Source organism: Natator depressus, chromosome 3 (assembly GCF_965152275.1).
Source record: "Natator depressus isolate rNatDep1 chromosome 3, rNatDep2.hap1, whole genome shotgun sequence".
Lineage (NCBI taxonomy): Eukaryota > Metazoa > Chordata > Testudines > Cheloniidae > Natator > Natator depressus.
The window spans coordinates 189,225,338-189,249,243 of record NC_134236.1 but is presented as its reverse complement, the minus strand read 5'-3'; the positions used below and the strand labels follow the sequence as shown (position 1 = coordinate 189,249,243).

At 43.8% G+C, this 23,906-nt stretch overlaps 2 protein-coding genes across 2 annotated transcripts in view; both read right to left on the bottom strand.

Moving 5' to 3' along the window:
- REL (REL proto-oncogene, NF-kB subunit) overlaps positions 1–5,641 on the bottom strand; it is a 40,929-nt gene extending 35,288 nt beyond the window's left edge. The window contains exon 1 of the mRNA XM_074949516.1: positions 5,367–5,641. Within this exon, the coding sequence (XP_074805617.1) occupies positions 5,367–5,373 (7 nt within the window). The 5' untranslated portion in view covers positions 5,374–5,641. The remainder of the gene's footprint in view (positions 1–5,366) is intronic.
- A 16,490-nt stretch (positions 5,642–22,131) lies between these two features.
- The window catches only part of PAPOLG (poly(A) polymerase gamma), a 77,402-nt gene continuing 75,627 nt past the window's right edge, over positions 22,132–23,906 (bottom strand). Inside the window, exon 22 of the mRNA XM_074947150.1 lies at positions 22,132–22,354. The gene's annotated coding sequence lies outside the window, so the exon portion shown is untranslated. The remainder of the gene's footprint in view (positions 22,355–23,906) is intronic.

Sequence of the window (23,906 nt, the reverse complement as noted above, 5' to 3'; positions counted from 1 at the left end):
ATGTGCGTGCAAATATACGTACATGTGCCCACAACTCCACCCACCCACTTCACCTGTCAAAGCCATATAGAGTCCTGTCAATTATGACTGTGTTTTATAGCAATTGCTTCAAGGACTTTAATATCTCTACTTTAACCTATAATTTTACCTTCAATATACACATCTGAAAGGGTTAGTGTCTCACCCACTGATGATATCAACTGCATTTTAAAAGTCAGGCCTCAATTGTCTTTATGTAGATTTAATTTGTGGTTGAAATAAAGGTTACTTAAGTCACCCCCACTGCTTAACAGTAGGTGTGTGCTTGTGGGAAAGAAGAACCCAATGACGCAGTAACCTCCAGAGATTAGAAATTAAACTTAATTTTAATTTGATTTTCTTTCTTTAAGAACCAAATTATCATCTACAGCTTTACTAAAAGAGGCACCAGGTAGACAAGAAACAAAAAGGTTTGTGTGAACCAAAGCTCATGGAGACTGAAAATCATCACTCTTTGTAATAATACTAGACATCCATTCCTTGTCCCCATTTTCTGTAAATTAATGTGCTCTTGCCAAAGTAACACAGCTGAGACTGTTTCACAATCCCCACTTACACAGACAAAGGGCCTCCACACAGAAACACATACTTTTTAAGAGTAGAAGAAATATAAAATACGTCTAAAGCAGACATTCATGCAATGGCAACGAGGACTAATTCTGGAAGAGTAATATGCTGCTTAATTACCTTTAGTCAACTACTGAGACATGAAACTGAAATGAAAGAAAACCTACAAATCCATATTAAAGGAACTACTAATAGTTTCATTTGTACTTATGTTTATTGGCCATAGGATTATTGTGCTCTGTATCCCAGCATGCCTATTTCTCTTTTTGTTATGGTATTGCATTTGTATTTGCATGAATGCACTGAAAACTGCAATACATAATTTAAAGAAAATGAGAGGTAAATTCTTGATGACACGAGTGGGAGAAACTAGTGAAACCATCAATGACAATGTGAGTACAGCAAGGAATGAAAGTTAAACTGATTCAAGATCTGGGACTTGATTCTGTATCAGTGACAAAAAAAGCATATCCAAACTGAGAAAGCATAGACAGTTAGATAAAGTTAGATACGCAACAAGCCAACAGAATTAAAACTAAAATATGGAAGCAAATACTGATTTCCCTGTCTACCATTAAGAAGCGGGTTCTTTACCATGACTGCCAAAGATCTGATGCAAAAGTGCAGCTGTGACTGTAAAGGGCTTTCAAGGATTGGATGGCTCTGCCTTTAACTAGAATACCTAATGCCCAAAGACGTGCAATGGAAATAGAGAAGGAGAAATATGTGCAAAATATTTGTCTTGAAGGGAGGATTTGTATTTGCAAGTGGAATTCCTGAATTATCTGGGAAGTCTGGTTGTACCTCAGTGAAAGGTGAAGAATGAAGGGAAGTTGGCTGTGACATACCATGCATCTTTCAATGCACTGCAGGAAAAACAACTGGATCATGGAATCAGCTAGCAGAGCCACAGATTCTTCCGCACAGAGGGGACAGGCTGCGTGAAGAGTCAAAGCCATGAGACTCCGCAATTCTGGCATTCAACTGGGGATTGTTCTATGGACATGCACTCTGATGCAGTATCTTGAGTGTGTGAATGAGGTGGAGGCAGGCCACAGAGCGGTGGGAGTTTGACTATCAACAATGCAAAGTCACTGCACAAAATCCCAATGCAGTGGGGTACATTAGGTATGGACATTATGGTGGCGCTGGTGGGAAAATTCTGCCCTTCCAACTCATGTGTAGATACCCTGTTCAGAATCTGTGGACCAGGTGCCCCAATCTGCATACCCCAAAATCAGTGGGCACGTCTGAAAAATTAGGCCTTAAATTTTAAGCATTTGCCGCCCCCATAGCAGGCCAGGGAGGAGTACTGATCACAGATCTACTATAAAACATTCTGATGCAACCTAAAACAAGTGCAAATTCATTCTTAATTCAGAACGAGCAACCCATGAACTGTGCACCTTCTGAACAGAGGTAGTTTAGAGGCACAACTGCTTCATGTACTTCTTCTTTCTTGTCATGTGACATTACAGAATAGTAACTAGAAGAGAAGCTTGTAAATACTAGGAAGTTAAGAACTTCCCCTGCTGAAAAATTCCTTCACCAATTACTAATAAGTTGAAAATATATTAGTCGCAGATAACAGAGATAGATATCTACTGTTTCAGCTTATCTGCTCCAAAATACAATATACATTTTTTAAAAATTATGTGTGAATTCAATAATTTGATTTATCTGATTAAGAGCCAGCATTTAGATGAGCAGATCAAACATGCACACGGGCAATGGTTGACTGAGCAGACATTCACAAATCATATATAGGTTTGGGAACACTTTTCTTCCCAGCAACCTCTCTAATTAATGCAACCAGTTCTAAGATTAAAAATTTTAAATCCCCATGAAAGATTCCAGAGAACAAACTTTTGAAAGGACGTGGAATGCAAGTGCTTCACTGAGACCAAGAGAAACTAAATTACAACTCTGGATTCCTTTGGCTACCAAATCTGTGATCACTTTCTGTGGTATTGCCTCTCATTTTCATACTAATTGATTTTGGCCATGAGCTGCTCTGATGTGAACTGGATTCAGTTGAGCAATAAGCTGACATTAGCCAACTGATGTCTTCCCCAGATCTGAGACTTATACTGTAAATTTAGCCTCTATATTTGAACAATGATTCATTTCTCTTTTAGATTTCAATGAACCATTTTGAAAGTTATCAGAATCCTTTTAACATTTTGTTTAACTAATTCAAATGTTATGTTTGTTCACTAACTCGTTCCTTGGCCACCTAAGGGCTACTCACACAAGGATTTAATATTGTTTCTAAAAATCATGACTGTCACCTTTTTAGCAATACAGTTTTAAGTGGCAGAATAAGAAAAATAGGCCAAGATTTTCAGATGTGACTAGTGATTTGGGGAGGGAGGCACTCAGATTTTAGGTGCTCAACTTGAGACAATTTATAGGAACTGTACACAACTCAGGTCCCTTTAAGGTGGACACCTAAACATTTAAGCAGCCAAAAATCACGAGTAAATTTTGACAACCTGTTCATGTGCAATATATATTGGTCCTCATAATTCACTGCAAGCATGCATGAGCCAAGACACACTACTTAAACAACTGGGGCTTTTCAGGTCACATTAACCTTTGCAATTGGAAGATTTTCTATTGTGAGAGGCAAGTTCTGAGTGATTGCTTTAAAGTGCAGCTTTCTACCCTTGACACTCAGATTGCCACAAGCCATGATGATCAGGGGCAGCAACTGTCCAATATGGCAGCCATTTTTAAAATTTAAATGCTTTGTTATATGCCTTTCAAGGGGTAAAATGACATGTTAGGATCCTTTGGGAGTACCCATCCTCACAGCAGGAAAAAATCCCATTCCCAGCTATGACAGCTGAGAAGGAGCCTAGGCTCCTGGCAGCTTGCAGAGCAGGCAGTCTCTTGGCTGCCTTGATGAGAAAGGGGAGACTCTCCTCCAAAGCTCCCTGCAGCTGGCAGGCATTTACTCTCTTCCTTCCCCCTCCCTGCCCCCTTCAAAAAAAAAATCTGCTTAATGGGAGGGTAAGGCAGGATAGGAACCAGTGCCTTCCTCCCAGGTGTTAAGCATCAAAGAAGGGAAGAAACAGTGGCTCCCAGGAGGGGCTTCAACCAAGCAAAACAGCCAAAAGTTTTTGAAAAGGGGGTTAGTGCCCACCACTCCTACCCCAGATGTGAGCAGATGTCAGAGCAGTGGATGGAGCTCATTTCTATGTAAGGGACAGGTTCTCACAAGAGGCCCTAAACCGGGCCCAACCCCCATGCCACCACAATTGTTTGGTTTTTTTTTGTTAAAGGATGCCCATGTTGGTCAAATAACCAGCCTTGCTCTCTCACCTTCTACCATGTGAGGGTTGAGGGGAAAGTGAATGTAACTGTCCTTTAAACAATATGCTTATTATATTTCCCTATATACGTCACCTGCAAACAAAATGGAACATTGGGGCCACATTTTCAAATGTGAGTGTTCACAATTAGACACCTAAACACCTATTTTAGGCATCTTAACAGGGATTTTGGGGCCAACTCAGATATTTAATTGCTTGAATCCAGATTTAGGTGCCTAACTTTAGGTACCCTAGTCTGAAAATGTGGTCCCATCTGTGTCAAGGAAATTACCTGGCCATATATATATTTAAACAATTTATATATAATTTATTGTTTAAATAAACTGATTATTTAATTTTGTTCCTCTACCACAGAAAATCTCGCATGGTGTAAAGTTTGTGACAAACTCTCAACTAAAAGCTTCATTTAAGTCAGTTATGTGGAAGCTTCTCCCCATTACTTTAGGCAGCGTATAGTCTCTCTGCCTTAATATATTATGACCATTTGTTAATAATCACTGCCTCAGGAAAGGATATTTTTTTCCTGCTGCAAAAACACACCAACAGACAGGCACATTTCTGTGTATATTTTACACTTGTTCAATATTATTCTCTTCAATTTCCTAATGATTTATCCTGGAAAGAGGAATTTAAAATGTTGGGGACACAACTATAGTGAAGTCAACAGAATTGCTGCCATTTATATCCACGATGAATTTGGTCTGCTAAATTCTATAGATACTCTCACAAAAACCACACACTCGAAACTCACATGTCATGTGAATAGACTTCCCCATCAACCAGCTCTCACACTGCTACTTCCCTTCATCAACAACAACAACAAAAATTAATTCTTTCCTTCCCCACCTCACTTCTTCCTGTGTGTCACACTAAAGCCATATTCTTACAAGGGTTTTGGCGACGCTATCTTTAGTTAGCTTGCACACACAGTAGCCCCTGGGTGAACAGCCATGTCAGACTCAGAAATCTGCCACTGGGAGAGGTCACATGTCAGTCAAGCCTCTGGCGGCAGCTGGTGTCTTCTCAAGGGCATGAATGGAAGGCAGGTACCTTCTGCCAAGCCCAGAGCCCTGCCCAGGCTGGGTGAGGACACGCCAGCCCAGCTCACTCCCAGTTGTACAGAAGTTAGACAGGTAGTCACAGGCTTAAAGGGTTCTTTATTTGCAGGCAGCCCCAGACAACCCAGTGTCTTTCTCTCTCTCCCCCCGTCCTTCCGGGGTTTCAGAGGCTTTTAAACGTGTAGAAGCAGAGAGAGGGGTTGCAACCTGTACGGCAAACCCGACCCGTGTATCACGACAGCTCACCGCATTACAGCGGCAGGGAAGCCCTGCAGGGCGGCGGGCCCCAGGCAGCGAGCGCAGGGCGCCCAGGGCGGGGGTCCGCGCGATGGAGACCGCCCGGCGGCGCACCGGGGACACTTACCAGCCATGGTGCCCGCTCCGCACGCGCGCTCAGCCCGGGACTCTCGGCGGCGGCAGCTCCGCGCCCTCCTGCTGCTCCGGTTCAGCTGTTCCTGGCCCTACCTTGGCCGCTCCTCCCCGCAGCGGGGAATTTCCCGCGGGGGGGGACGGGGTGACGTAGTAGGACACACAGCGGTTCCCCCCCAGCCGCTTCCTGCGGCCGCAGCGCTGGGAGGAGGAGTGCGATCTCAGCGGGGCTACACCTACAGTCGGAGCAATTTCTCCCCTCCCCCTGCGTGCTACAGAGCTACTTCGCTGTGCGCACCCCCCGCCACCCAGCAACAGACTGGCTGTTCTCCGCGCCTACTTCCTCCAGCTGCGCCCCAAGCATGCCAGGCTGACCTCGCTTGGTGGCGAGGGTGTAACGCAGGCCTCCCATCCCAGCGCTGGGTGGGGCACGGTCCTCTGCGAGCATTGGCCGTACCGACTCTTCCTGATCCCCTCTCAGCTGGCGGTGCTGCGCGAGAGAGCCCTCTCTGCTGGGCAGGCACAGATTTTCCGCCTCTGTCTTTCTCACACACACGCTAACCCGTGCTCACGCCACAGGCACCCCATATATCATTACACACACGGGGGGGCCCTCACATTTTGATACCAAGATGAGCGCTTTAGAAATATCGAAGAGAGCGAAGCAGGGAAGGGACAGTAATGTATTGGCGTGGCAACATTCACAAATGTTGCCTATGTGTAAAACAGACACAGGACCCCCAGGCAATGGCCACACGCGCATGCAATCCAACACATTCTCTCAAACACACAGCTGCAGTTTAATATAAGCAGTCACTCCATAATCATGGTTGCAACTGAATGTCCATTATGAGCCCAAGGTTGTGCTCCTTTCCAGACCATAATAGCCAAAATTGGTAGGTTAAATGTGATCTTTTTAGTAAATTGGACAATTGGTTCCTGAATAATGACACACTAAAAACAGAAGGCATGCTGGTAATTCAGAGAGTTTAACATTTTTTATGCCACTTTTACCCAATATAAAAAAAGAAAGTAGGAGAGAAATACAATTTCACTTACTAGACCAGGGGTGGGCAAACTTTTTGGCCCGAGGGCCACATCGGGGTTGCGAAACTGTATGGAGGGCCAGGTAGGGAAGGCTGTGCCTCCCCAAAAAGCCTGGCCCCCGTCCCCTATCCGCCCCTCCCAATTCCTGCCCCCCTCAGAACCCCTGACCCATCCAACCCCCGTTGCTCCTTGTCCGCTGACTGCCCCAACTCCTATCCACACCTCCACCCCCTGACAGGCCCCCCCCCCGGACTCCCACACCTATCCAACCCCCCCATTCCCCATTCCCTGACTGCCCCCCCAGAACCTCCGCCCCATCCAACGGCCCCTGCTCCCTGTCCCAACTGTCCCCCAGGACCTGCTGCCCCTTATCCAACCCCCACCCCTTACCATGCTGGAGCCAGCCACACCGCCGCAGTGCCCGGAAGGAGCTCGCAGCTGCACTGCCCAGAGCGCTGGCAGCACAGTGAGCTGAGGCTGTGGGGGAGAGGGGACAGCAGGGGAGGAGCCGGGGGCTTGTCTCCCCTGCCAGGAGCTCAAGGGCCAGGCAGGACAGTCCTGCGGGCCGGATGTGGCCCGTGGGCCGTAGTTTGCTCACCTCTGTACTAGACTCCTCTCATAGACATCTAGTGCCCAGGCCAAACTTTTAGTTGACTGAAGTCTAATTTCAAAAGTTAACAACATTTGAATTTGACACATTGATAGGGAACGTCAGCTCCAACATTTAGGATATTGAAGGACATTTCATTTAATTAAAAAAAGTATAAGGCTCTGTCCCTTTTCCCTGCAAAGATAGAGCGCTTAGTAACTTGATTGACCAGGAGGCTTGCCAACATCAAAAGAGAAGCATTCCCTTCTGTCCCACAGTAAGACACCTGCGTCCCCAATGTCTTCATACCCCCTAATAGCAACATGCTCCTCCCCACCCCCAAGGCCCACCACATGGGCCCTCCTTCGGTACACCTTTCAGAGATCCAGGCCTAGGTCCCCAGCTCTTCCTAACAGAGATGCATTGTTAGGGGATGATGCTCAGGAGCAGTCCCAGTCTCATCAGTAAGTGCCACATACCCTTGACATCATTATTTCCACAGTAACTAAAGTTGGCCAAAATAGAGATCAGCAAATTGCAACAGAGACTTTAAATCTCCCCAAACTTCAGGGAATTTGGGTTCCAGACCTAGACCTGGATCTGAACTTCTCTATTCGGTCCTATCATTATAATGAATTCAATTGGAATCCATCTTAAGAACACCCCTTGAACTCTGGGGAAATCCAGATTCAGATCCCATACTGGCTCCAATCTCCATGACTTGCTTGGAATGGGAACATAAGCTTTACTGGTTTCTTTCCCCACAAAATCAAAACCTCAGATGGGTTGTACAGCACCTTTCAAACATTTTGCATCCTAAAGCTCTACAGAGTTAGGAGTGGATTTTGTAAGATGCGGATTGAGTTAGGCATCTAAATGCATTTGAAATCTGGGCCGTAGGCCTGGTCGACATTGGGGGGGAGGGAGCGGGGGGAGCGAGCGAAGTCGGTCTAAATTACACAACTTCAGCTACGAAAATAGTGTAGCTGAACTCGACGTACTTAGAGCTACTTACCACGGTGTCTTCACTGCGGTAGGTCGACTGCTGACGCTCCCCAGTCGACTCTGCCTACGCTTCTCACTCCGGTGGAGTACCAGAGTGGACGGGAGAGCACTCGGCGGTTGATTTATCGCATCTTTACTAGATGCGATAGATCGACCCCCGCTGGATCGATAGCTCTGGAGGTAAGTGTAGACATGCTCTTAGATACTACCAGGTGTTATATAAATAGCTAAGAATGGCAGATTTGCATTGGAGCCACTCTATAGTTTAGATTTTCTAATATAAGTCTGATTTTACACACACATACACACAAAGAAATTTTAGAGTGATGGTAGAAAATAGAATTTTGTGGTATGAAGGTAGAATTTTTCTATCAAATTTGAAGTGATTTGTATAAGGGGTTCCAGAACTTCGGCAGCTTGGAAAGAGAGGATTGCAGAATTCAAAAATTCTGCTAATTTTTTTTGGTAGTAAACAAAACAAACAAAAATACCCAGAAAACAAGAGAGAATTAAAATAAAATCTGGTCTTTCCCTTGCTGAGATCCTGTGTCTAACATCAAAATTTGGTGATTAAATTCTAATGTCAAAAGTTAGTTTGAATTGGTAAGACTGCTATGGAATGTCTGCTCTGGACTGTTCTTTTTGCTCTCGACTGGTGAGCTTAATTCAGAATATGAGACAAGCTGAAAAGATGTTTTGGCATGTGAAGGGTTACCAGGTTCCTGCCTATGGTATAACTGATCTGGACAGGGTTATAAAAAGGAAAAGGGAAGGTTGCATCCTGACTCCTCCCAGTTGATGATGCTGGAAAGACCCTGGGTGGAGAGTTATTTTATGCCTGGTTTGAGTTTTGGTTTTGGAAGTAAAGCAAGCTGTGAGGAAAGAGATATGAAGTAAATTGTAACTTCCCCAGTTACTGAGCTTGCAATCGAGTTTATAATGTCACAGAATTAAGAGAGACTTATAGTTTCAATACAAATGAAAAGAGGAGGAAGCTTCTCTCCCTTTCCCTGCACAGACAGATCTCAAAGGGGAACCTGACCACTAGAGAGGCTCCTCAATGGAAAGGGAGCACAAAAGGAATTTTTCCAACCAAAGGTTCACAGAATGGGGATTGCTGGCAAGCCTGTCATGGCTAGTGAGAATGTGGGGATCCTGAATCATTTGTAAGATTAACTGGTAATGTAGCAATATATAAGGTGTCTAAATGTCATGACCCAGTGATTGAAAGGCTAATCTCATCAGACTATTATTGATCAGTAACTACTCACTCAAAAGATTCCTCTGATGAGTTGTTTGTGCCTTCTCTCTCTCTGCATCTGGGTCCCTTCCCTTGGTTTTCACTCTGCTTTTGGTTGTAGAGCTGTTTCCCATATTGATGATGAATGAGAAAATATCCAAACATAGCTGAAAGGTTAAAAAATTTCAGTTGTTTCAGCTGCTCTATGTTCTCTTCTTCCAGGCTAAAAACATATCAGCCTTGAAACAACCAGCTTGGTATGTGGAGTGTTTTCTTTAATGATGTAGAGAGCAACAGATCATATGACAAGTCACTTTTTCTGCTCTGATGCACTGTCTTGAGGAAGGTGCTTATAGAGATTATTTAATCACCCTTTTCTCTTGTGACTAGTGTTCTCACTAGAAAATTTTACTTTTATACTGCTAGCTAAATTCTTATCTCATCTTCAAGGCTGCAGATTCGTTCCCCTCTGAATGACCCCTTTAAGTCATTTTTCTGTGGTGAAACTGATGTCTCTCCACAGTTGATCCTGACAGAAAAAATGAATTACACACCAAAGAGTTACCTTTTTCCTTCTCTGCTTGATATATTTTTTATTTGTAGCATTTTCTATAATGTTTTAATAACTTATGTGGATACAGCCTTTCCTGGGGGACAGACTGGGAAGGCTTCACTGTTCCAGTGACCCTGATGGCTAGGCCAGCAGGAGTTCTAAGCCCTGGTAAAGCCACCAAAGGCAGACAGGTCAGAAGATAGGGACCAGATGCAAAACAGCGTGCTGGTTCTCCAAGTTAGGGGTTGAGTGATAGGCCAATAGCCTATTCTTGTTAAAAAAAAAAAAATGGGAAAAAAAAAAAGTGTTATAGAAACATAATGAAATACCCTGCAAAAAGGTTCATATCCAGGATGGTGGAGCCTTGTTTGTGCCCTAAGCTAGGTCTGACAGCATAGGAAGGATTGAGAGTCAGATGTGCAAAGTAACCAAGGGCCTACATCTTGAAAATAAACAATTCTTCCATCACTTACATGTGGAAATCAAATTCGGGCCCTCCATGTTCTGCATTTTACACTTGCTGCAGCTGATAATATCAATAGCACTGCAAACACCTAGAGCAGTGTAAGGAATGCAGCTCCCTGTCGAGACGCAAGTTATCAACTTTTGTAGGGAAAACAAAACAAAACAGAAATCTGAGGGCCTAAGCTCAGGTCTTGACATACAAAGACTTTTTGTTGTCCCTGATGCCATAAAACGCAACAGGGTGTGTATGCAAAGCTTCAATATTTGCCACACCTTAGGCCTGATCTTGAATGGTGCTGAGAACCTGCAACTCCCATTACTGTTAACAAATGGTTAGAGCCCTGTGCGGATACAAAATTTGTATCCGCATCAGATCCGCAATCTGCAAATATGGTCTGTGCATATCCGTGGATATGAAGAGGATATCCACAGATTTGCAGGATTCTACATATGGTCATTGAAGTCTGTGGAAATTCGGTGTAATAAAGGCATGATACAGAAGTGCTGGTAAGAGACTGGTTTTTATTTTCTGGCCCTAGTCATAGGACATGTCATGTGGCAGCTTTAGTATCCACTAACTCAGCAGCTTACATAATAAGTAAGGTGTGCTTTTTCAAAAAAGACAGTTCCATAAGGAAAACAGCAATTAAATTAGAAATGCTGTTGTCCTATGCATCCTGCCTTGCAATCTCTGCCAATTAGTTGTCATATTCCATACAGTGCTTAAACATTTATATAAGAATCTATAACTTAAAATGATGTTACAAAGGCCTCTTAGAAAGACCTGTCAAGGTTTTGTTGTCACCTGAGGGTGAACAGCCCCTCAGTGGAAGAACCAAATTCTGCAGCCATTTCACACACAAAATTCCCAGTGAAGCCACTGCTTCCAGAATATCTGAGGATTGATGATGAACCCAACAACCTTCCAGATATCTACAAGAACCATCTCAACATGGTCTTCCCATAACACACATACACTATAAATACACAGAACACAAGACAAAACTTGGCACTCTACCTCTTCTCAGGATGGGGGAGAGAGAGAGAGAGAGAAGAACAAGAAGAGAGAAATGAAGTCTTAACCCATAGAAGAATGACACTGTGGTTAAGGCACTAGATAGGACGCAAGAAATTGGGGTTCAATTCTTGGCTCTGCCAGACTTAAACTCTCTGGGCTGCAGTTTCTCAGCCATAAAATGGGAATAATATTTCCTTTCTACTAGCCTTGTCTGTATTATTTATTTAAGATGTAAGTATTTCAGGTCAGGAACTGTGTCTGACTATATAAGTATGTACCGTGCCTAGTACAATGGGGTTGCAAACTCAGTCAATTCCTCTAGGCATTACCAGAATATAAAGAACAATCCTACCTACTTGTTGACAGGGAAGAGAAGTAAAATATTGGGGCTCACACACCATTATGCTGTGTGCCGTATAAGTCTCACATGAATCAGCTGCAGAAATGTGCCCCTAACGCTACTGAGCACTAGACAGAGAATACAGGAGAGACTGAGATAAAGTAACACCTCTCACCCCTGCTCAGCCCTTGCCAACTGCAGGTCCCTCTTTAAAATGCAGTTCTCCCTACAGGCTTATGAACTTCAGTGAGAAATATTAAACTGTTGTTTAAAGACAAAAAACAAAAACACAGAAAACTCATGGCAGTAACAAGACAAACTAAACCTCCCTGTCAGGTCAGTTGTGTGACTTTTCATTGCAACCCGTTCCCCAGTCTCTATCTGTACATCAGCTATTTAGCATCTGTGTGGAAGACCCCCTCTGCCAGGCACCTCTCTTAGCTGGTTCTCGGTCTTCAGGAATCACCAAGGGCCTACTTCTGTGCTGAGCCTCTCAGGAGGTGGCTGCCTGCTCCTGTTCCCAGTCTACTCCTACATTAGGGGGTGAAGCATTCAGCATAGGGTCTCATATTGGCACTACACTATTCCTGCTCTGGAGCTATTTCCATCCTCACCCCCCCCATACAGATAAGCTATTGTGGCCCCGTCACATTACCAGAGCTGCATAAAAGGGCCAGAATCTGGCCCTGAGTCTTTATTCTAGGCTTTGTGCCTTTATTCAGAAGTGATTTACTTTGCATAACATCCCTCTCCGCAAGCCTGATCCTAAAGTCCATGTATTCAGCACCTTGTGGGACCAGGCTCTAACCTTTTTATACTCTGAAATTAAAGCCTGTTTAGAGTGAAGCTGTAACTGAGCCCAGCTGTCCTACCTCCTCCCTCTCCTTGGACCAGTATTAACCCTTTCTCTACTCTCATGTTGCATAGGGTCTATATAACCCATTACTGCTTGGGCATGCAAAGACTTATTACTGTGGATAGTCCCACTGAAGTCACAGTGGTAAGAGGATTGGGTCCTTAAATGATAAACTCTGAGGCAGGGACCTTGTCTCTTAATTATGTAAAATACTAACAGACTACTGGTATTACAATGAAATATAATAGTAATTCCTATTAACAGGGAACTTTCAAAGCTGTAGTAAAGGTAAGGCTTGGGTTTTTGTTGTTTGGTCATTGTTAATTTGAATTTTCCTTATAACAGCTTTGAAAGCCCCTGCTTTGTCATGCATATGAAATATAGAAGGGTTCTGCTATTTCTCAGCCTTGCTCTGCATCATTTGACTGTCAAGATGGTAGTTTCATGAATGGCTGTTAACTTTTTTTTATTATATTTAACACATGTAGGGGAAAAAATTAAGTGTTCACTTGTCATTGTAATCTGATGTAGTGGCTGGCCTCTCTTTTATATAAACATGAACAATTTGATAAATAGCCATTTAGCTGTACATTATTTCTACTTCTAGATCCTTCTGCTCATTAATAATGCTGAAAGGAGGTAAACAATGTCCTCAGAGTTTTTAGCTTTACATATTGCTCTAAGTCACTACCTTAGGCCTAATAAAAGGTATGACGTGCCAGGAGTCTTACAGGACAACACTCTCAGATGCCTGGGACGAATAAAGAGTTAAATTTTTCTATACAAGAAGATTAACTATACACTTTCAATCTGAGTGACTTTAATTTTAGACTAAAGAAAACAAACTAAGCAAGAATCAAAGTAAAATCTCCAGAACACTGTGTTTTTGTGTGTGTCTCTCTCTCTCATCTATAATACAGTATGTACCATCTCTGCCTCACAAAATAACTGCTGTCTTGTAGATTTCCTAGAGATGAAGAGGGGGGAACACGGAAAAAAAGTCATAACATTTACACAGAACACATCAACCAAAAACCTTACCCAGATTAAGACACTACTCAGAGTAGTTGATGATAGGCTGGAGCAAGTGAATACTCACACAAATGATATTGGGTTTAAAGCAGAAACCCTGGAACAAAGATACAATGTAACAAGTGCAGTATAAGAGGGGTAGCCATGTTAGTCTATCTCCACAATAACAACAAGGAGTCCGGTGGCACCTTAAAGACTAACAGATTTATTTGGGCATAGATTTTGTGGGTAAAAAACCCCACTTCTTCAGATGCATGGAGTGAAAATGGTGCAGTAAAAAATAAAGTGCAGTATAAATATAAAAGAAAATAAAGTGCACTATAAAAACTTAGAGAAAGAGCTGACATGGCTAAGGGACTGGGAGAGGCAGAAAGCAGAATGGAACATACTTATAACTGGGGCCTGGTCTACACTAGAAAATTAGGTCAATTTAACTATGTTGGTTGGAGTGTGAAAAGTCCATACCCCTGAGCAGCACTGTTAAACCCATTTTAAGTCCCCGTGCAGACAGCGCTAGGTCCACAGAAGAATTCTTCTGTCAATCTAGCTACCACCCCTTGGGGAGGTGGATTACCTATGCCGATGGGAGAATCCCTCCCATTGTAGGTCGTGTCCCTGCTGAAGTGCTACAATGGTGCAGCTGTGCTGCTGCAGCATTTTAAGCGTAGACCACACCTTACTTGGATACCTCATAAAGGTTGATAAAACAACTGTAATGTCAAAATGTGAGAGAATTAGAATCATATTTACAATCTGAAAATGGTAATACTGTCTGATATTTGGTTTGTTCAAAGCAAAATTCAGGGAGGTTCAAATCATTGCAGGTCAAAACCCAGACAATTGTCAACGTTTTGCACAAATCTAACCCTTACCTCATAACAGTCTTCAAAACATGGATTCCTCAGCTGCTTAAACTAGACATAGGGAAAGATGCTCAGAGATGAAAGACCAAACCGAATGTGTCTGTGAAAATCATTGATAAAAAGTCCTGCCACGCAGTGCTGAGACTCTAATATTTGAAATTATCTGCCTTAGGTAACATAGCATGTTATAGTCTTCCTTAATTTGAGCCTGACTCCCTAGGTGAAAAGAAGAGCTTTTGACCTTTAAAAAAACCTCCTTCTTAAAGAAGAATAGGGGTACATGTGGCACCTTAGAGACTAACAAATTTATTTGAGGATAAACTTTTGTGAGCTACAGCTCACTTCATCGGGCTCCACCCAAACCATCAATATCTATTCACTGCGAGAAGAGCCCCCCACATTGGGAACTAAGCACACAAGGGTACTGAAGGGGATAGGGTACCTGTAGCTTAATTCCGGTAACCAGAGACTTCTCAGCAATTAATTGGGGAAGTGGACACACCTTTCTCTCACTCAGTGTATTGTTCTTATTCAGTTATGTAGAGCTGGTATTAAACAATTGTATTATTTTTATTTGAACATTAAAAAACACAGCCATAAGAGTCTGTCATAAGCTGGAGCCTGGTACAATCCATTTTATCCCCTGTGGTTCTGAAACCCACTTTCCAAGATGGAGGCTGATACCCTCCTCCTCACATAACAATAGCAGCTGTTCCACATGCCTGTGAGCTGACTCTCTGAGATTAATAAGCAGCAAGTTGAGAGACAGGGAAAGTGAACTCTATCTTTTCTTCTGTGAGGGATTTAGCCAGGCAAAAATGTAGATCTGCATAGTTAGCCTATGATAGTGGAAAGAGAGAAGACAGAGGAAGGACAAATTACCGTTGCTAGCTTGTTTAAGCAAGTTGAGTACAGGAAGTAAAGGAAAGGGGAATACCTACCATCATGAGAGAGAGAAAAAACAGGCCAACAAAGAAAAGGCATAATTAGACAAGACCCAGATGGATGGTGATGGTGGTGCCTGGAAAGTTGGAGTCAAAGCAGATAGCTGCCTACTCGGAGGGCACGAATGGCAAAACAAAACAAACAAACAAACAAAGAAACCAAAAAAAACAAAAAACCAAAACCCTGCTGAATCAGCAGAACAAATAAAACTTTTTTTTAAATGTGACACAACAGTATGGGTGCCTCCTGGAAGTTGGTGCCCACAGCCCAGAGTGACTGTCCTGCTCCCCCGGCCCTAGAACTGATCCTGGGTAAGGGGCCCTTGGAGTGCACATATAGTGAAAATTAACTACACCTAGTTAATCCCTAAGCAGCACATCCAATTAGTGCAAAGGAGACCCTGGGCTGCAAGAAGGCCAGGATTGTTGGAGACTGACTTGTTGAACTAGTTAGCAGCTTCAGCTTGTAGTGTCAGAAGATAAGCATTAAAGTTTCCAGTACTCGAGGCAAAGGGAGCAGGAACTCAAGTGGGGAGCTTGTCTCTCAGCTTGCCCTTGCCATCATAATAGCTCTTTTTCTTTATGGCTACTTGATGCAACTCCACCTAGTGCTTTCATAACAGTGTTGTGTTCCTGGCTTCTTGATACAATGTCTCCTAGTGGTCACTATATAAAAATCTTTTTTTAAAGCATACAGAAATCTATTGTTTTCCACTGGGGTCCCATAAAATCTGTTCACTGCATCTGCTTCTGACAGCTGGTCATTCTTGGTTGGTTTCTTGCCTCTCCAAAAGGTAGAGAAAGGAATTTGTTGGGTAAAGTAGAGATGGGTGTGTCCACAAAGAGTGCCCAGGGACAACTGATGGTGCCCTCTCCAGGGGACCCCACTTAGGAAGCCTCTGGTACAATAACAGTGACCAGAAAATTAGCTGGAGACCAGGAAGTCACTGAAAGGCTGCTGAACATATGGGCTTTGGATCAGGCCCAAAGTGACCGCAAAGATGATGAAAAGGCTTGTAACACAGAAGATGATAAAGACTCCATCTAAAATTGCTCTCCCAGTTCATAGCTGTATAGCTCTTGCCTTGTGCTTATGGTAAGAGCGAAACATTTTTTAAAAAGACAAATTAACAGCTGCCCATAGCAGTACATCAACTGTGGTGACTGGGATTCTAAAGTCCAGCATTTATTTTAAAAAAAAACTAAATCAGAAGTGCTTGACATCTTGTGATTCACTATTGTTAGAAGTGTGAGACATGGGGAAGTGACAACAGCAGTTTCAGTTAAGTTACCACTGATAATTATGTTTTATAGCAGCCGGTTATACTTGATCAACGAGCATTTTGCCTGAGAGGACCTCAGGACTTGTCTCCTACTAACCTGGGAGGACACAGAAAGAGAGGAAATGGGAAGTAGAAGGAATAAAAGACTGTGGGCTTGTCTATACGGGGTCACACCACTTTAACTAAAATTGTAATTTAAAATCAATGTAGTTAAACCGCAAAAAACTGAGTGGACACTCAGATCAACAGTAACCTGGCTGATACTGAATTAGCTTGAGTCAATTAGGAATGGGTTTAAACTAAGCACAGAATACATCACTCAAACTGAAATAAGAGTGACCAGGTGGATGAGGTAATCTCTTTTATTGGACCAACTTCTGCTGGTGAAAGAGAGAAGCTTTCAAGATCCACAGAGCTCTTTTTTCGGTCTGAAAAAGGTATTCAGAGTGTCACAGCTAAATACAAGATGGAACAGATTGTTAAGCATAAGGAGTTAACATGTTGCGAGAGACCATTTAAAGTGAAGTGGACAGTTAACATCCCTGCAGTCATAGGATAAAGGAGGGTTATTGGGTTATAGATTGAACCATGAATCCAGTGTATTTAGTGAGGCCATGATTTCTAGTATCTAGCTAAGTTATGCTCTCAGGCTTGTCTTTTGAAGGTGTTGTGCAGGTTTCTTTTGAGGACAGGACTGAGAGGTCAAATATGGAGTGATTGCTTTGTGAAAAGTGTTTGTACATAGGTGATAAGGTGTTTGTGTCTTTTATCATTTTTCTGAGAGAGTTAATTTGGGAGCATAATGATGAAGTCACACACTTGATCATTATTAAGCTTAAGATTCTGTCACGAGTTTTTTTAGTAAAAGTCAGGGACAGGTCGTGAGCAATAAACAAAATTTCACAGAAGCCTGTGACCTATCCCTGACTTTTACTAAAAATACCCTGGGGGGCGGGGGGAGGATAAACAGAGCACTGCTGGGGCTTGCAGCTGTTCCAGCTGTGCCACTGCTCCTGGGGCAGGGGCTGACTGCTGCTGCTCCTGCCCCAGGGGGGCTGACTCAACCCTGGCCACTGCACTGGCAGGCCAGGGACCACTGCTCCAGCACACCCGGGGCTGGCCCCTGGTCAGCTCTCTGACAGCCCCGGGGCTAACCACCAGCCAGCTGTTCCGGGGCCACTGCTCTGGGGCTGGCCACTACTCCGGTGGCCCCGGGGCTGAATGCAGCCAGCTGTTTTGCTGGCCAGCTATTGTGGCAGCCCCAGGGCTGGTCACCATCCAGCTGTTTTGGCAGGCCCTGCCCCAGAAGAAATCAGGAAGATCCCAGAAAGTCACAGAATCCATGACCTGCGTGACAGAATCGTATCCTTAATCATTACATTGATTGCTTCAGGGGGAAGAATTGACTGTGAAATCCTTAACAAACATCACATCCACCACTATCTTTCCACCACCGAGAGGACAGCTATTCAGTCCCTGAAATCCAACCACCAGATAGTGATCAAACCAAAAGACATGGGGGGGTGCCATCATAGTCCTCAACTGTGATGACTATATCAATGAGGCCAACCATCAACTCTCCAACACCAGCTACTATAAAAAACTCCAAGAAGACTCCACACCGCAATTCACCTAGGAATTTAAGGGTATCATCAAGTCCTTCCCCAACAACTCCAAGAGAAACTCCACAAGCTCATTCCCCACAAACCCACCCCAGAGAATTTCTACATGTTTCCCAAGATACACAAACAAGGGAACACAGGCAATCCATCATATCTGTCCACAGCACTCTTACTAAAGGACTATCAGGACTCAAAAACCATCCTCAAACCACTCACCACGCAAATGGCCAGTTTCTTCCATGACACAATCAACATCCTCCAGAAACTCCACAACACTAACAACCTCCCTCGGAACACCATCCTTGCCACTATGGATGTCATCTCCCTATACACCAACATCCCTCACCATGAGGGCATAACTGCCTGCCTCAAATATCTTCAAGACAATTGCCAATACTCCGGTAATCCACCCCAAACACATTGCCAAACTCATCCATTTCATCTTCACCCATAACAATTTTGCATTCAGTAACAAAGGCTTTGTCCAAATCATGGGAATAGCCATGGGTCCTAGGATGGCTCCCCAATATGCCAACCTCTTCATGGGCCACTCTGAGGAAGAATTTCTGGACAAATGTATCAAAAAACCAATGATATACCTGAGTTACATCAATGATATTTTCATCCTGGATAGAAGACCTTAATTCCCTCACAGGTTTCCACCACAACTTCTACAACCACCACCCAATTCTCAAAACCTCTCTAGAACATTCCCACAGCAGCATCAACTTCCTGGACACCACAATTAGATTCAGCCCTGGAACTCTACAGACAACTATATATAATAAACCCACGGATCACCACACTTACCTTCACAGATCCAAGAAACCACCCGAAACACACAAAAAAAATCTATTTTCTACAGCCAGACACCCAGATACCACATAATATGCTTTGATGTGACAGTTTGGGATACACACCTTAACACACTTAAAACCACCTTTACAAAACAAGGACACACCACCAGAGAAGTAGATAGCACCACGGAATGGGCCACCCAAATACCCCAAGAGTACCTGCTTTAATACCGGCGGGGGGGGAGGGGGAATCCAACAACCGCATGGCCCTAGTTGTCACCTATCACTCCATGCTGGAGCCCATATAGGGTATAAGTCAACAGTAACAATCCTCAATGGGGACCGCAAACTGAAATAAATCTTTCCCAACCCCCGCCTCTTCTGGACTTCAAATAATCCCCCAAGCTCAACATCAGAAGCAAGCTCCCCACATACCAGGACACACCAACTCAAAGCAGCACCAGACCCTCCCATAACAACAGATGCAAAACCTACAACATATCTCCACTGCTCAGTACCCATCCTCCTCACCACACCTTTCAAGATCCAAGGGTCCTACACATGCCTATCACAACGTGTTGTTCCTTATCCAGTGCACTAAGTGCTCCAATAACAACTATGTGGGTGAAACCAGTCACTATGCTATCGAATGCAGAAAAGGGCTTAAAAACAAAAACACCATACCATCCATGGGTGAACACTTTGACAAAATGATCACTCCATACCTGACCTATAAGTCCTCATCCTCAAAGGAAACTTGCACAACACTTTCAAAAGACAAGCCTGGGAGTATAAATTCATAACTTAGCTAGACACTAGAAATCATGGACTCAGTAAATACACTGGATTTAAGGTTCAATACAACAATCTTTAACCCATTAACCCTCCTTTATCCTATGACTACAGAGGAGTTAACTGCCCACTTCACCTTGAATGGCCTCTTGCGATATGTGTTAACTTATTATGCTTAACAATCTGTTCCACCTTGTAGTTAGCTGTGACACTGAGTACCTTTCTCAGCCTTGGTCTACATTACAGAGTTAAGTTGACTTAAGTTTTGTTGACAATCATAAGTTGCTTTAATAACGTCAGTGGAGCGTGTCCATACAATGCTCCTTGTATCAGATGTGTGTGTCCACGGTCGTTGCTCTTGCATCAACAGAAAGAATGTTGCATCATGGGTAGCTATCCCACAGTGCAACTCCCCACCCTCTGTCACTGTCTGCTGCTGTGAACTCTGGGAACAGATCACAATGCATCATGGGGATGTGCTCACCAGAACTATGATGCAGTTATTTCCATCCCATTCCATGAGCTTTGTAGTTCCTAATTTGTTTCGTGCTGTTTTTCAACAGCCCTTGTAAAGTGTGCACCTGCCATCTCTGCCTGACAGCATGGATCCTGAGCTGCTGACCACTGTGGTGATGAGAATTATGAACACAATGCGGCTGGTCCTGCAGTATTTTATGAGTTGCAAAACAGAGTGAATCAGTGATGCCTGCCCTGCTGTCTACCATGGAAACAAATAATTCAGGATTGCTGCTGGCATTCACAGAACAGCTTGCCATGGTGAACTGTTGGTACTGGGCTTGGGAAACAAGCAGTGAGTGGTGGGATCACATTGTGATGCATGTATGGGATGAAGAGCAGTGGCTGCAGAACTTTCAGATGCGCAAAGTCACCTTCCTGGAACTGTGTGCGGAGCTCGCCCCAGAACTGCGATGCAAGGACACTAGAATGAGAGCTGCCCTCACTGTGGTAACCTGAGTAGCGATCGCTGTGTGGAAGCTGGCAACTCCAGACTGCTAACAGTCAGACACGAATCAGTTTGGAGTTGGAAAGTACACCGTGGGGGTTGTGGTGGTGCAAGTTTGCAGAGGCATTAATTGCCCCCTGCTATGAAGGATTGTGACTCTCGGTAATGTCTAGGAAATAATTGATTGCTTTTAGGCAATGGGATTCCCTAACTGTGACGGGGCGATAGATGGGATGCATATTCCAATTTTGGCCCCAGACCATCTTGTGATGGAGTACATCAACCAAAAAGGCTACTTTCTTTATGGTCTTGCAGGCTCTGGTGGATCACTGACTTCAATGCAGGGTAGTCAGGGAAGGCACATGATGCACGCATCTTTCAGAGCACTGGATTGCACAGAAAGCTGCAGGCTGGGACTTTCTTTCCAGATCAGACGATTCCATTGGGGAATGTGTAAATGCCCATAGTGATCTTGGAGATCCCACATATCCTTTACTCCTGTGGTTCATAAAGCCTTACACTGGGAACCCAGACAGCAGCAAGGGGTGTTTTAACAATATGCTTAGCAGGTGCCAAATGACCACTGAATGTGCCTTTGGCCGACTAAAATGTTGCTGGTGCTATTTTTTTGACCAGTTAGACCTCAATGAGGAAAATATTTCTATGTCATTGCGGCCTGCTGAATAATACATAATAATTGTGAATCTAAGGGGAAAAAGTTTCCCCAGGGGTGGGCTGCTAAGGCTGATCAGCTGGCTGCTGATTTTGAGCAGCCAGATACAAGGGCAATTAGAGGGGCTATTTTAGCAGGAGGCTATTTTAATCAGGGAGGCTTTGAAGGAGCACTTTGACAATAGTTCCCAGTAATGTGTCTCTGTGTGATGCATTTGGCCAGACAATGTTTACTTGCTGCCATGAATTACCCCTGTAGTGCCTGCTTCTTGGGCATTAATTGCAAGGAGAAAATAGTCCTGCCTCTAGCCAATGTGTTTCAATGTCAGCACTGAGCGATGTATGTATGAATTTCACAAATAAAGACTCATTTAATTTCAAAGACTCAAGTTTAATAACAGGATCAAACACAAACTTTTGGTCAAACAGGTGACATGAGAAAGAAGAACAGTCTCGCAGTTAGGGATCTCACAGCTGGGTGTAACTCCAGCTTCCTTGAGGAAACCTGTCGCCAGGTGTGGAGCGCATGGGTACTGTGAGGGACTGGGAATATGCGAGGAATGCGATGAGGGAGTTTGGGGAGGGCAGGGACCAGAGTTCTGTAGTGGCTGAAGGGGGAGTTGGGCACAGATTTGCTGCAATTGCAGGTTAATGAGGGACTTCAACATCTCTGTCTGGTCCTCAAGGAACTTTATTATCAGCTCCTGCCCCTGTGTCCTTTCCTGGCAATGCAGCTTCAATCTTTCATTAATTGTCTCCCTCCATGCTCTTGTTTCACTCTATGCTGTATTTGTTGACTGCAGCACTTTGTGAAACATATCCTCCTTACTCCTCTTGGGTCATTGCCTTATCTGATGGAGGCACTCCACCGGTGTGGAGGAGTGTGTTCTCAAGGGCACATCTGCAGAAGGCAAAGAAACAATGAACAGACAGTGTTGTGATTGTGCTCACAGCCGTGAATCACACACCTCTTTCTCACTGTCCCTTGGCTAGCACACAGTTTGCTGCAAGTCCCAATTATGATGAGTTTGTGGGAGGGAGGGGGCAGGTAAGGGGAGGAAGGGACAAAGGGTGGTTTGTGAATGAAGTTACTATAAGTGGCTAGTGAGCCTATTCTGAATACTGGTACCCTTTTCCACAGGCTAGGGTAATCAAACTCAATATCTCACTCCTAAGGGTAACCCAGGATGCAAGGGAGCATCTCCTGCATGTGTGAAGTTTCAGATCCGTTCTGTATGCCGCTCGCCTGTGTGTTACTATGGTCCCTGCAGAAATAATTGCCTACAGTGGGGGAATATCAAGGCAGATCTCCCAAGGAACCTTTGGAAGAGGATTGCAGAATACCTACAGGAAAGTTTCCTAGAGATCACTGTGGAGGATTCTAGAGACATACCCATGTACATTAACAAACTTTTCCACCGTGGCCCCACTGAGTAGATGGACAGGCTCTGTTGTTAATTTCTGTCCTTTATCCCTCCTCTACCATATAACAAAGTACATGACAGCTCAATCTCCTCTCACCGTGCAGTATCAAAGCAAAATGAGCACTTATTGGAGCTCCCCTCTCCTGCCTCTTGTGCACCAGAGCTGGAGCACTGGGACTGGCTAGACCCTTGCAGAGTGGAAAAGAGGTCCTGACTCGCCACACCACTGGATGACCTTGCCGTGTGCTCCATATTGTCCTCCAGCTCCACCTCCTCATCCATCGCTTCACTGGGATTGAGTCCACTGGCTGCTGCCTCCAGTCCCCCCAAAATATTCACAAGGTTTTTGGCGATGGAGGTGGGGTTGCTGCTGAGGATGACATGCAGTTCCTACTCAAAGATTGTGGATGCATTAGAAAGTATAGCTGAAGACCAATCACAAAAGGGAGAAACTACACAAGAGGCAGAAAACATTGCAAACAAGATGCAAGAACTAGAGTTCGTATTCATGTTGACCATGTGGAATGAAATGTTACAACTCTTTTACCACACAAGTCAAGCTCTCCAAGAAAAAGAACTGGATTTGAAAACATGTGCAGACCTCTGTCAATCATTACCAGACCACTTACACACTTTGAGGAATGATTTCGAAAGATTTGAAGACATATCAAAAGATATCTTGCCTGATACTAACTGCAAAAAAATAAATGGACACAAATCTGACATCAGGAATCATAACATTCAAAAACCGGTAGGAGAACACTTCAACCTCTCTGGCCACTCAGTAAAAGATTTAAAGGTGGCAATTTTGCAACAGAAAAGCTTCAAAAACAGACTCCAGCGAGAAACTGCTGAACTTGAATTAATACATAAAACCATATTAAAAGGACAATATGATATTACAAAATCAAACACTCAAACATTAATAACCATTAATAACGCAACCCTCATTTGTCTCCTTGTGTGTATGCATTCTGATAAGTAGTCACATGATCACATACTATTTCTTCCACATGACCATGCCTCATT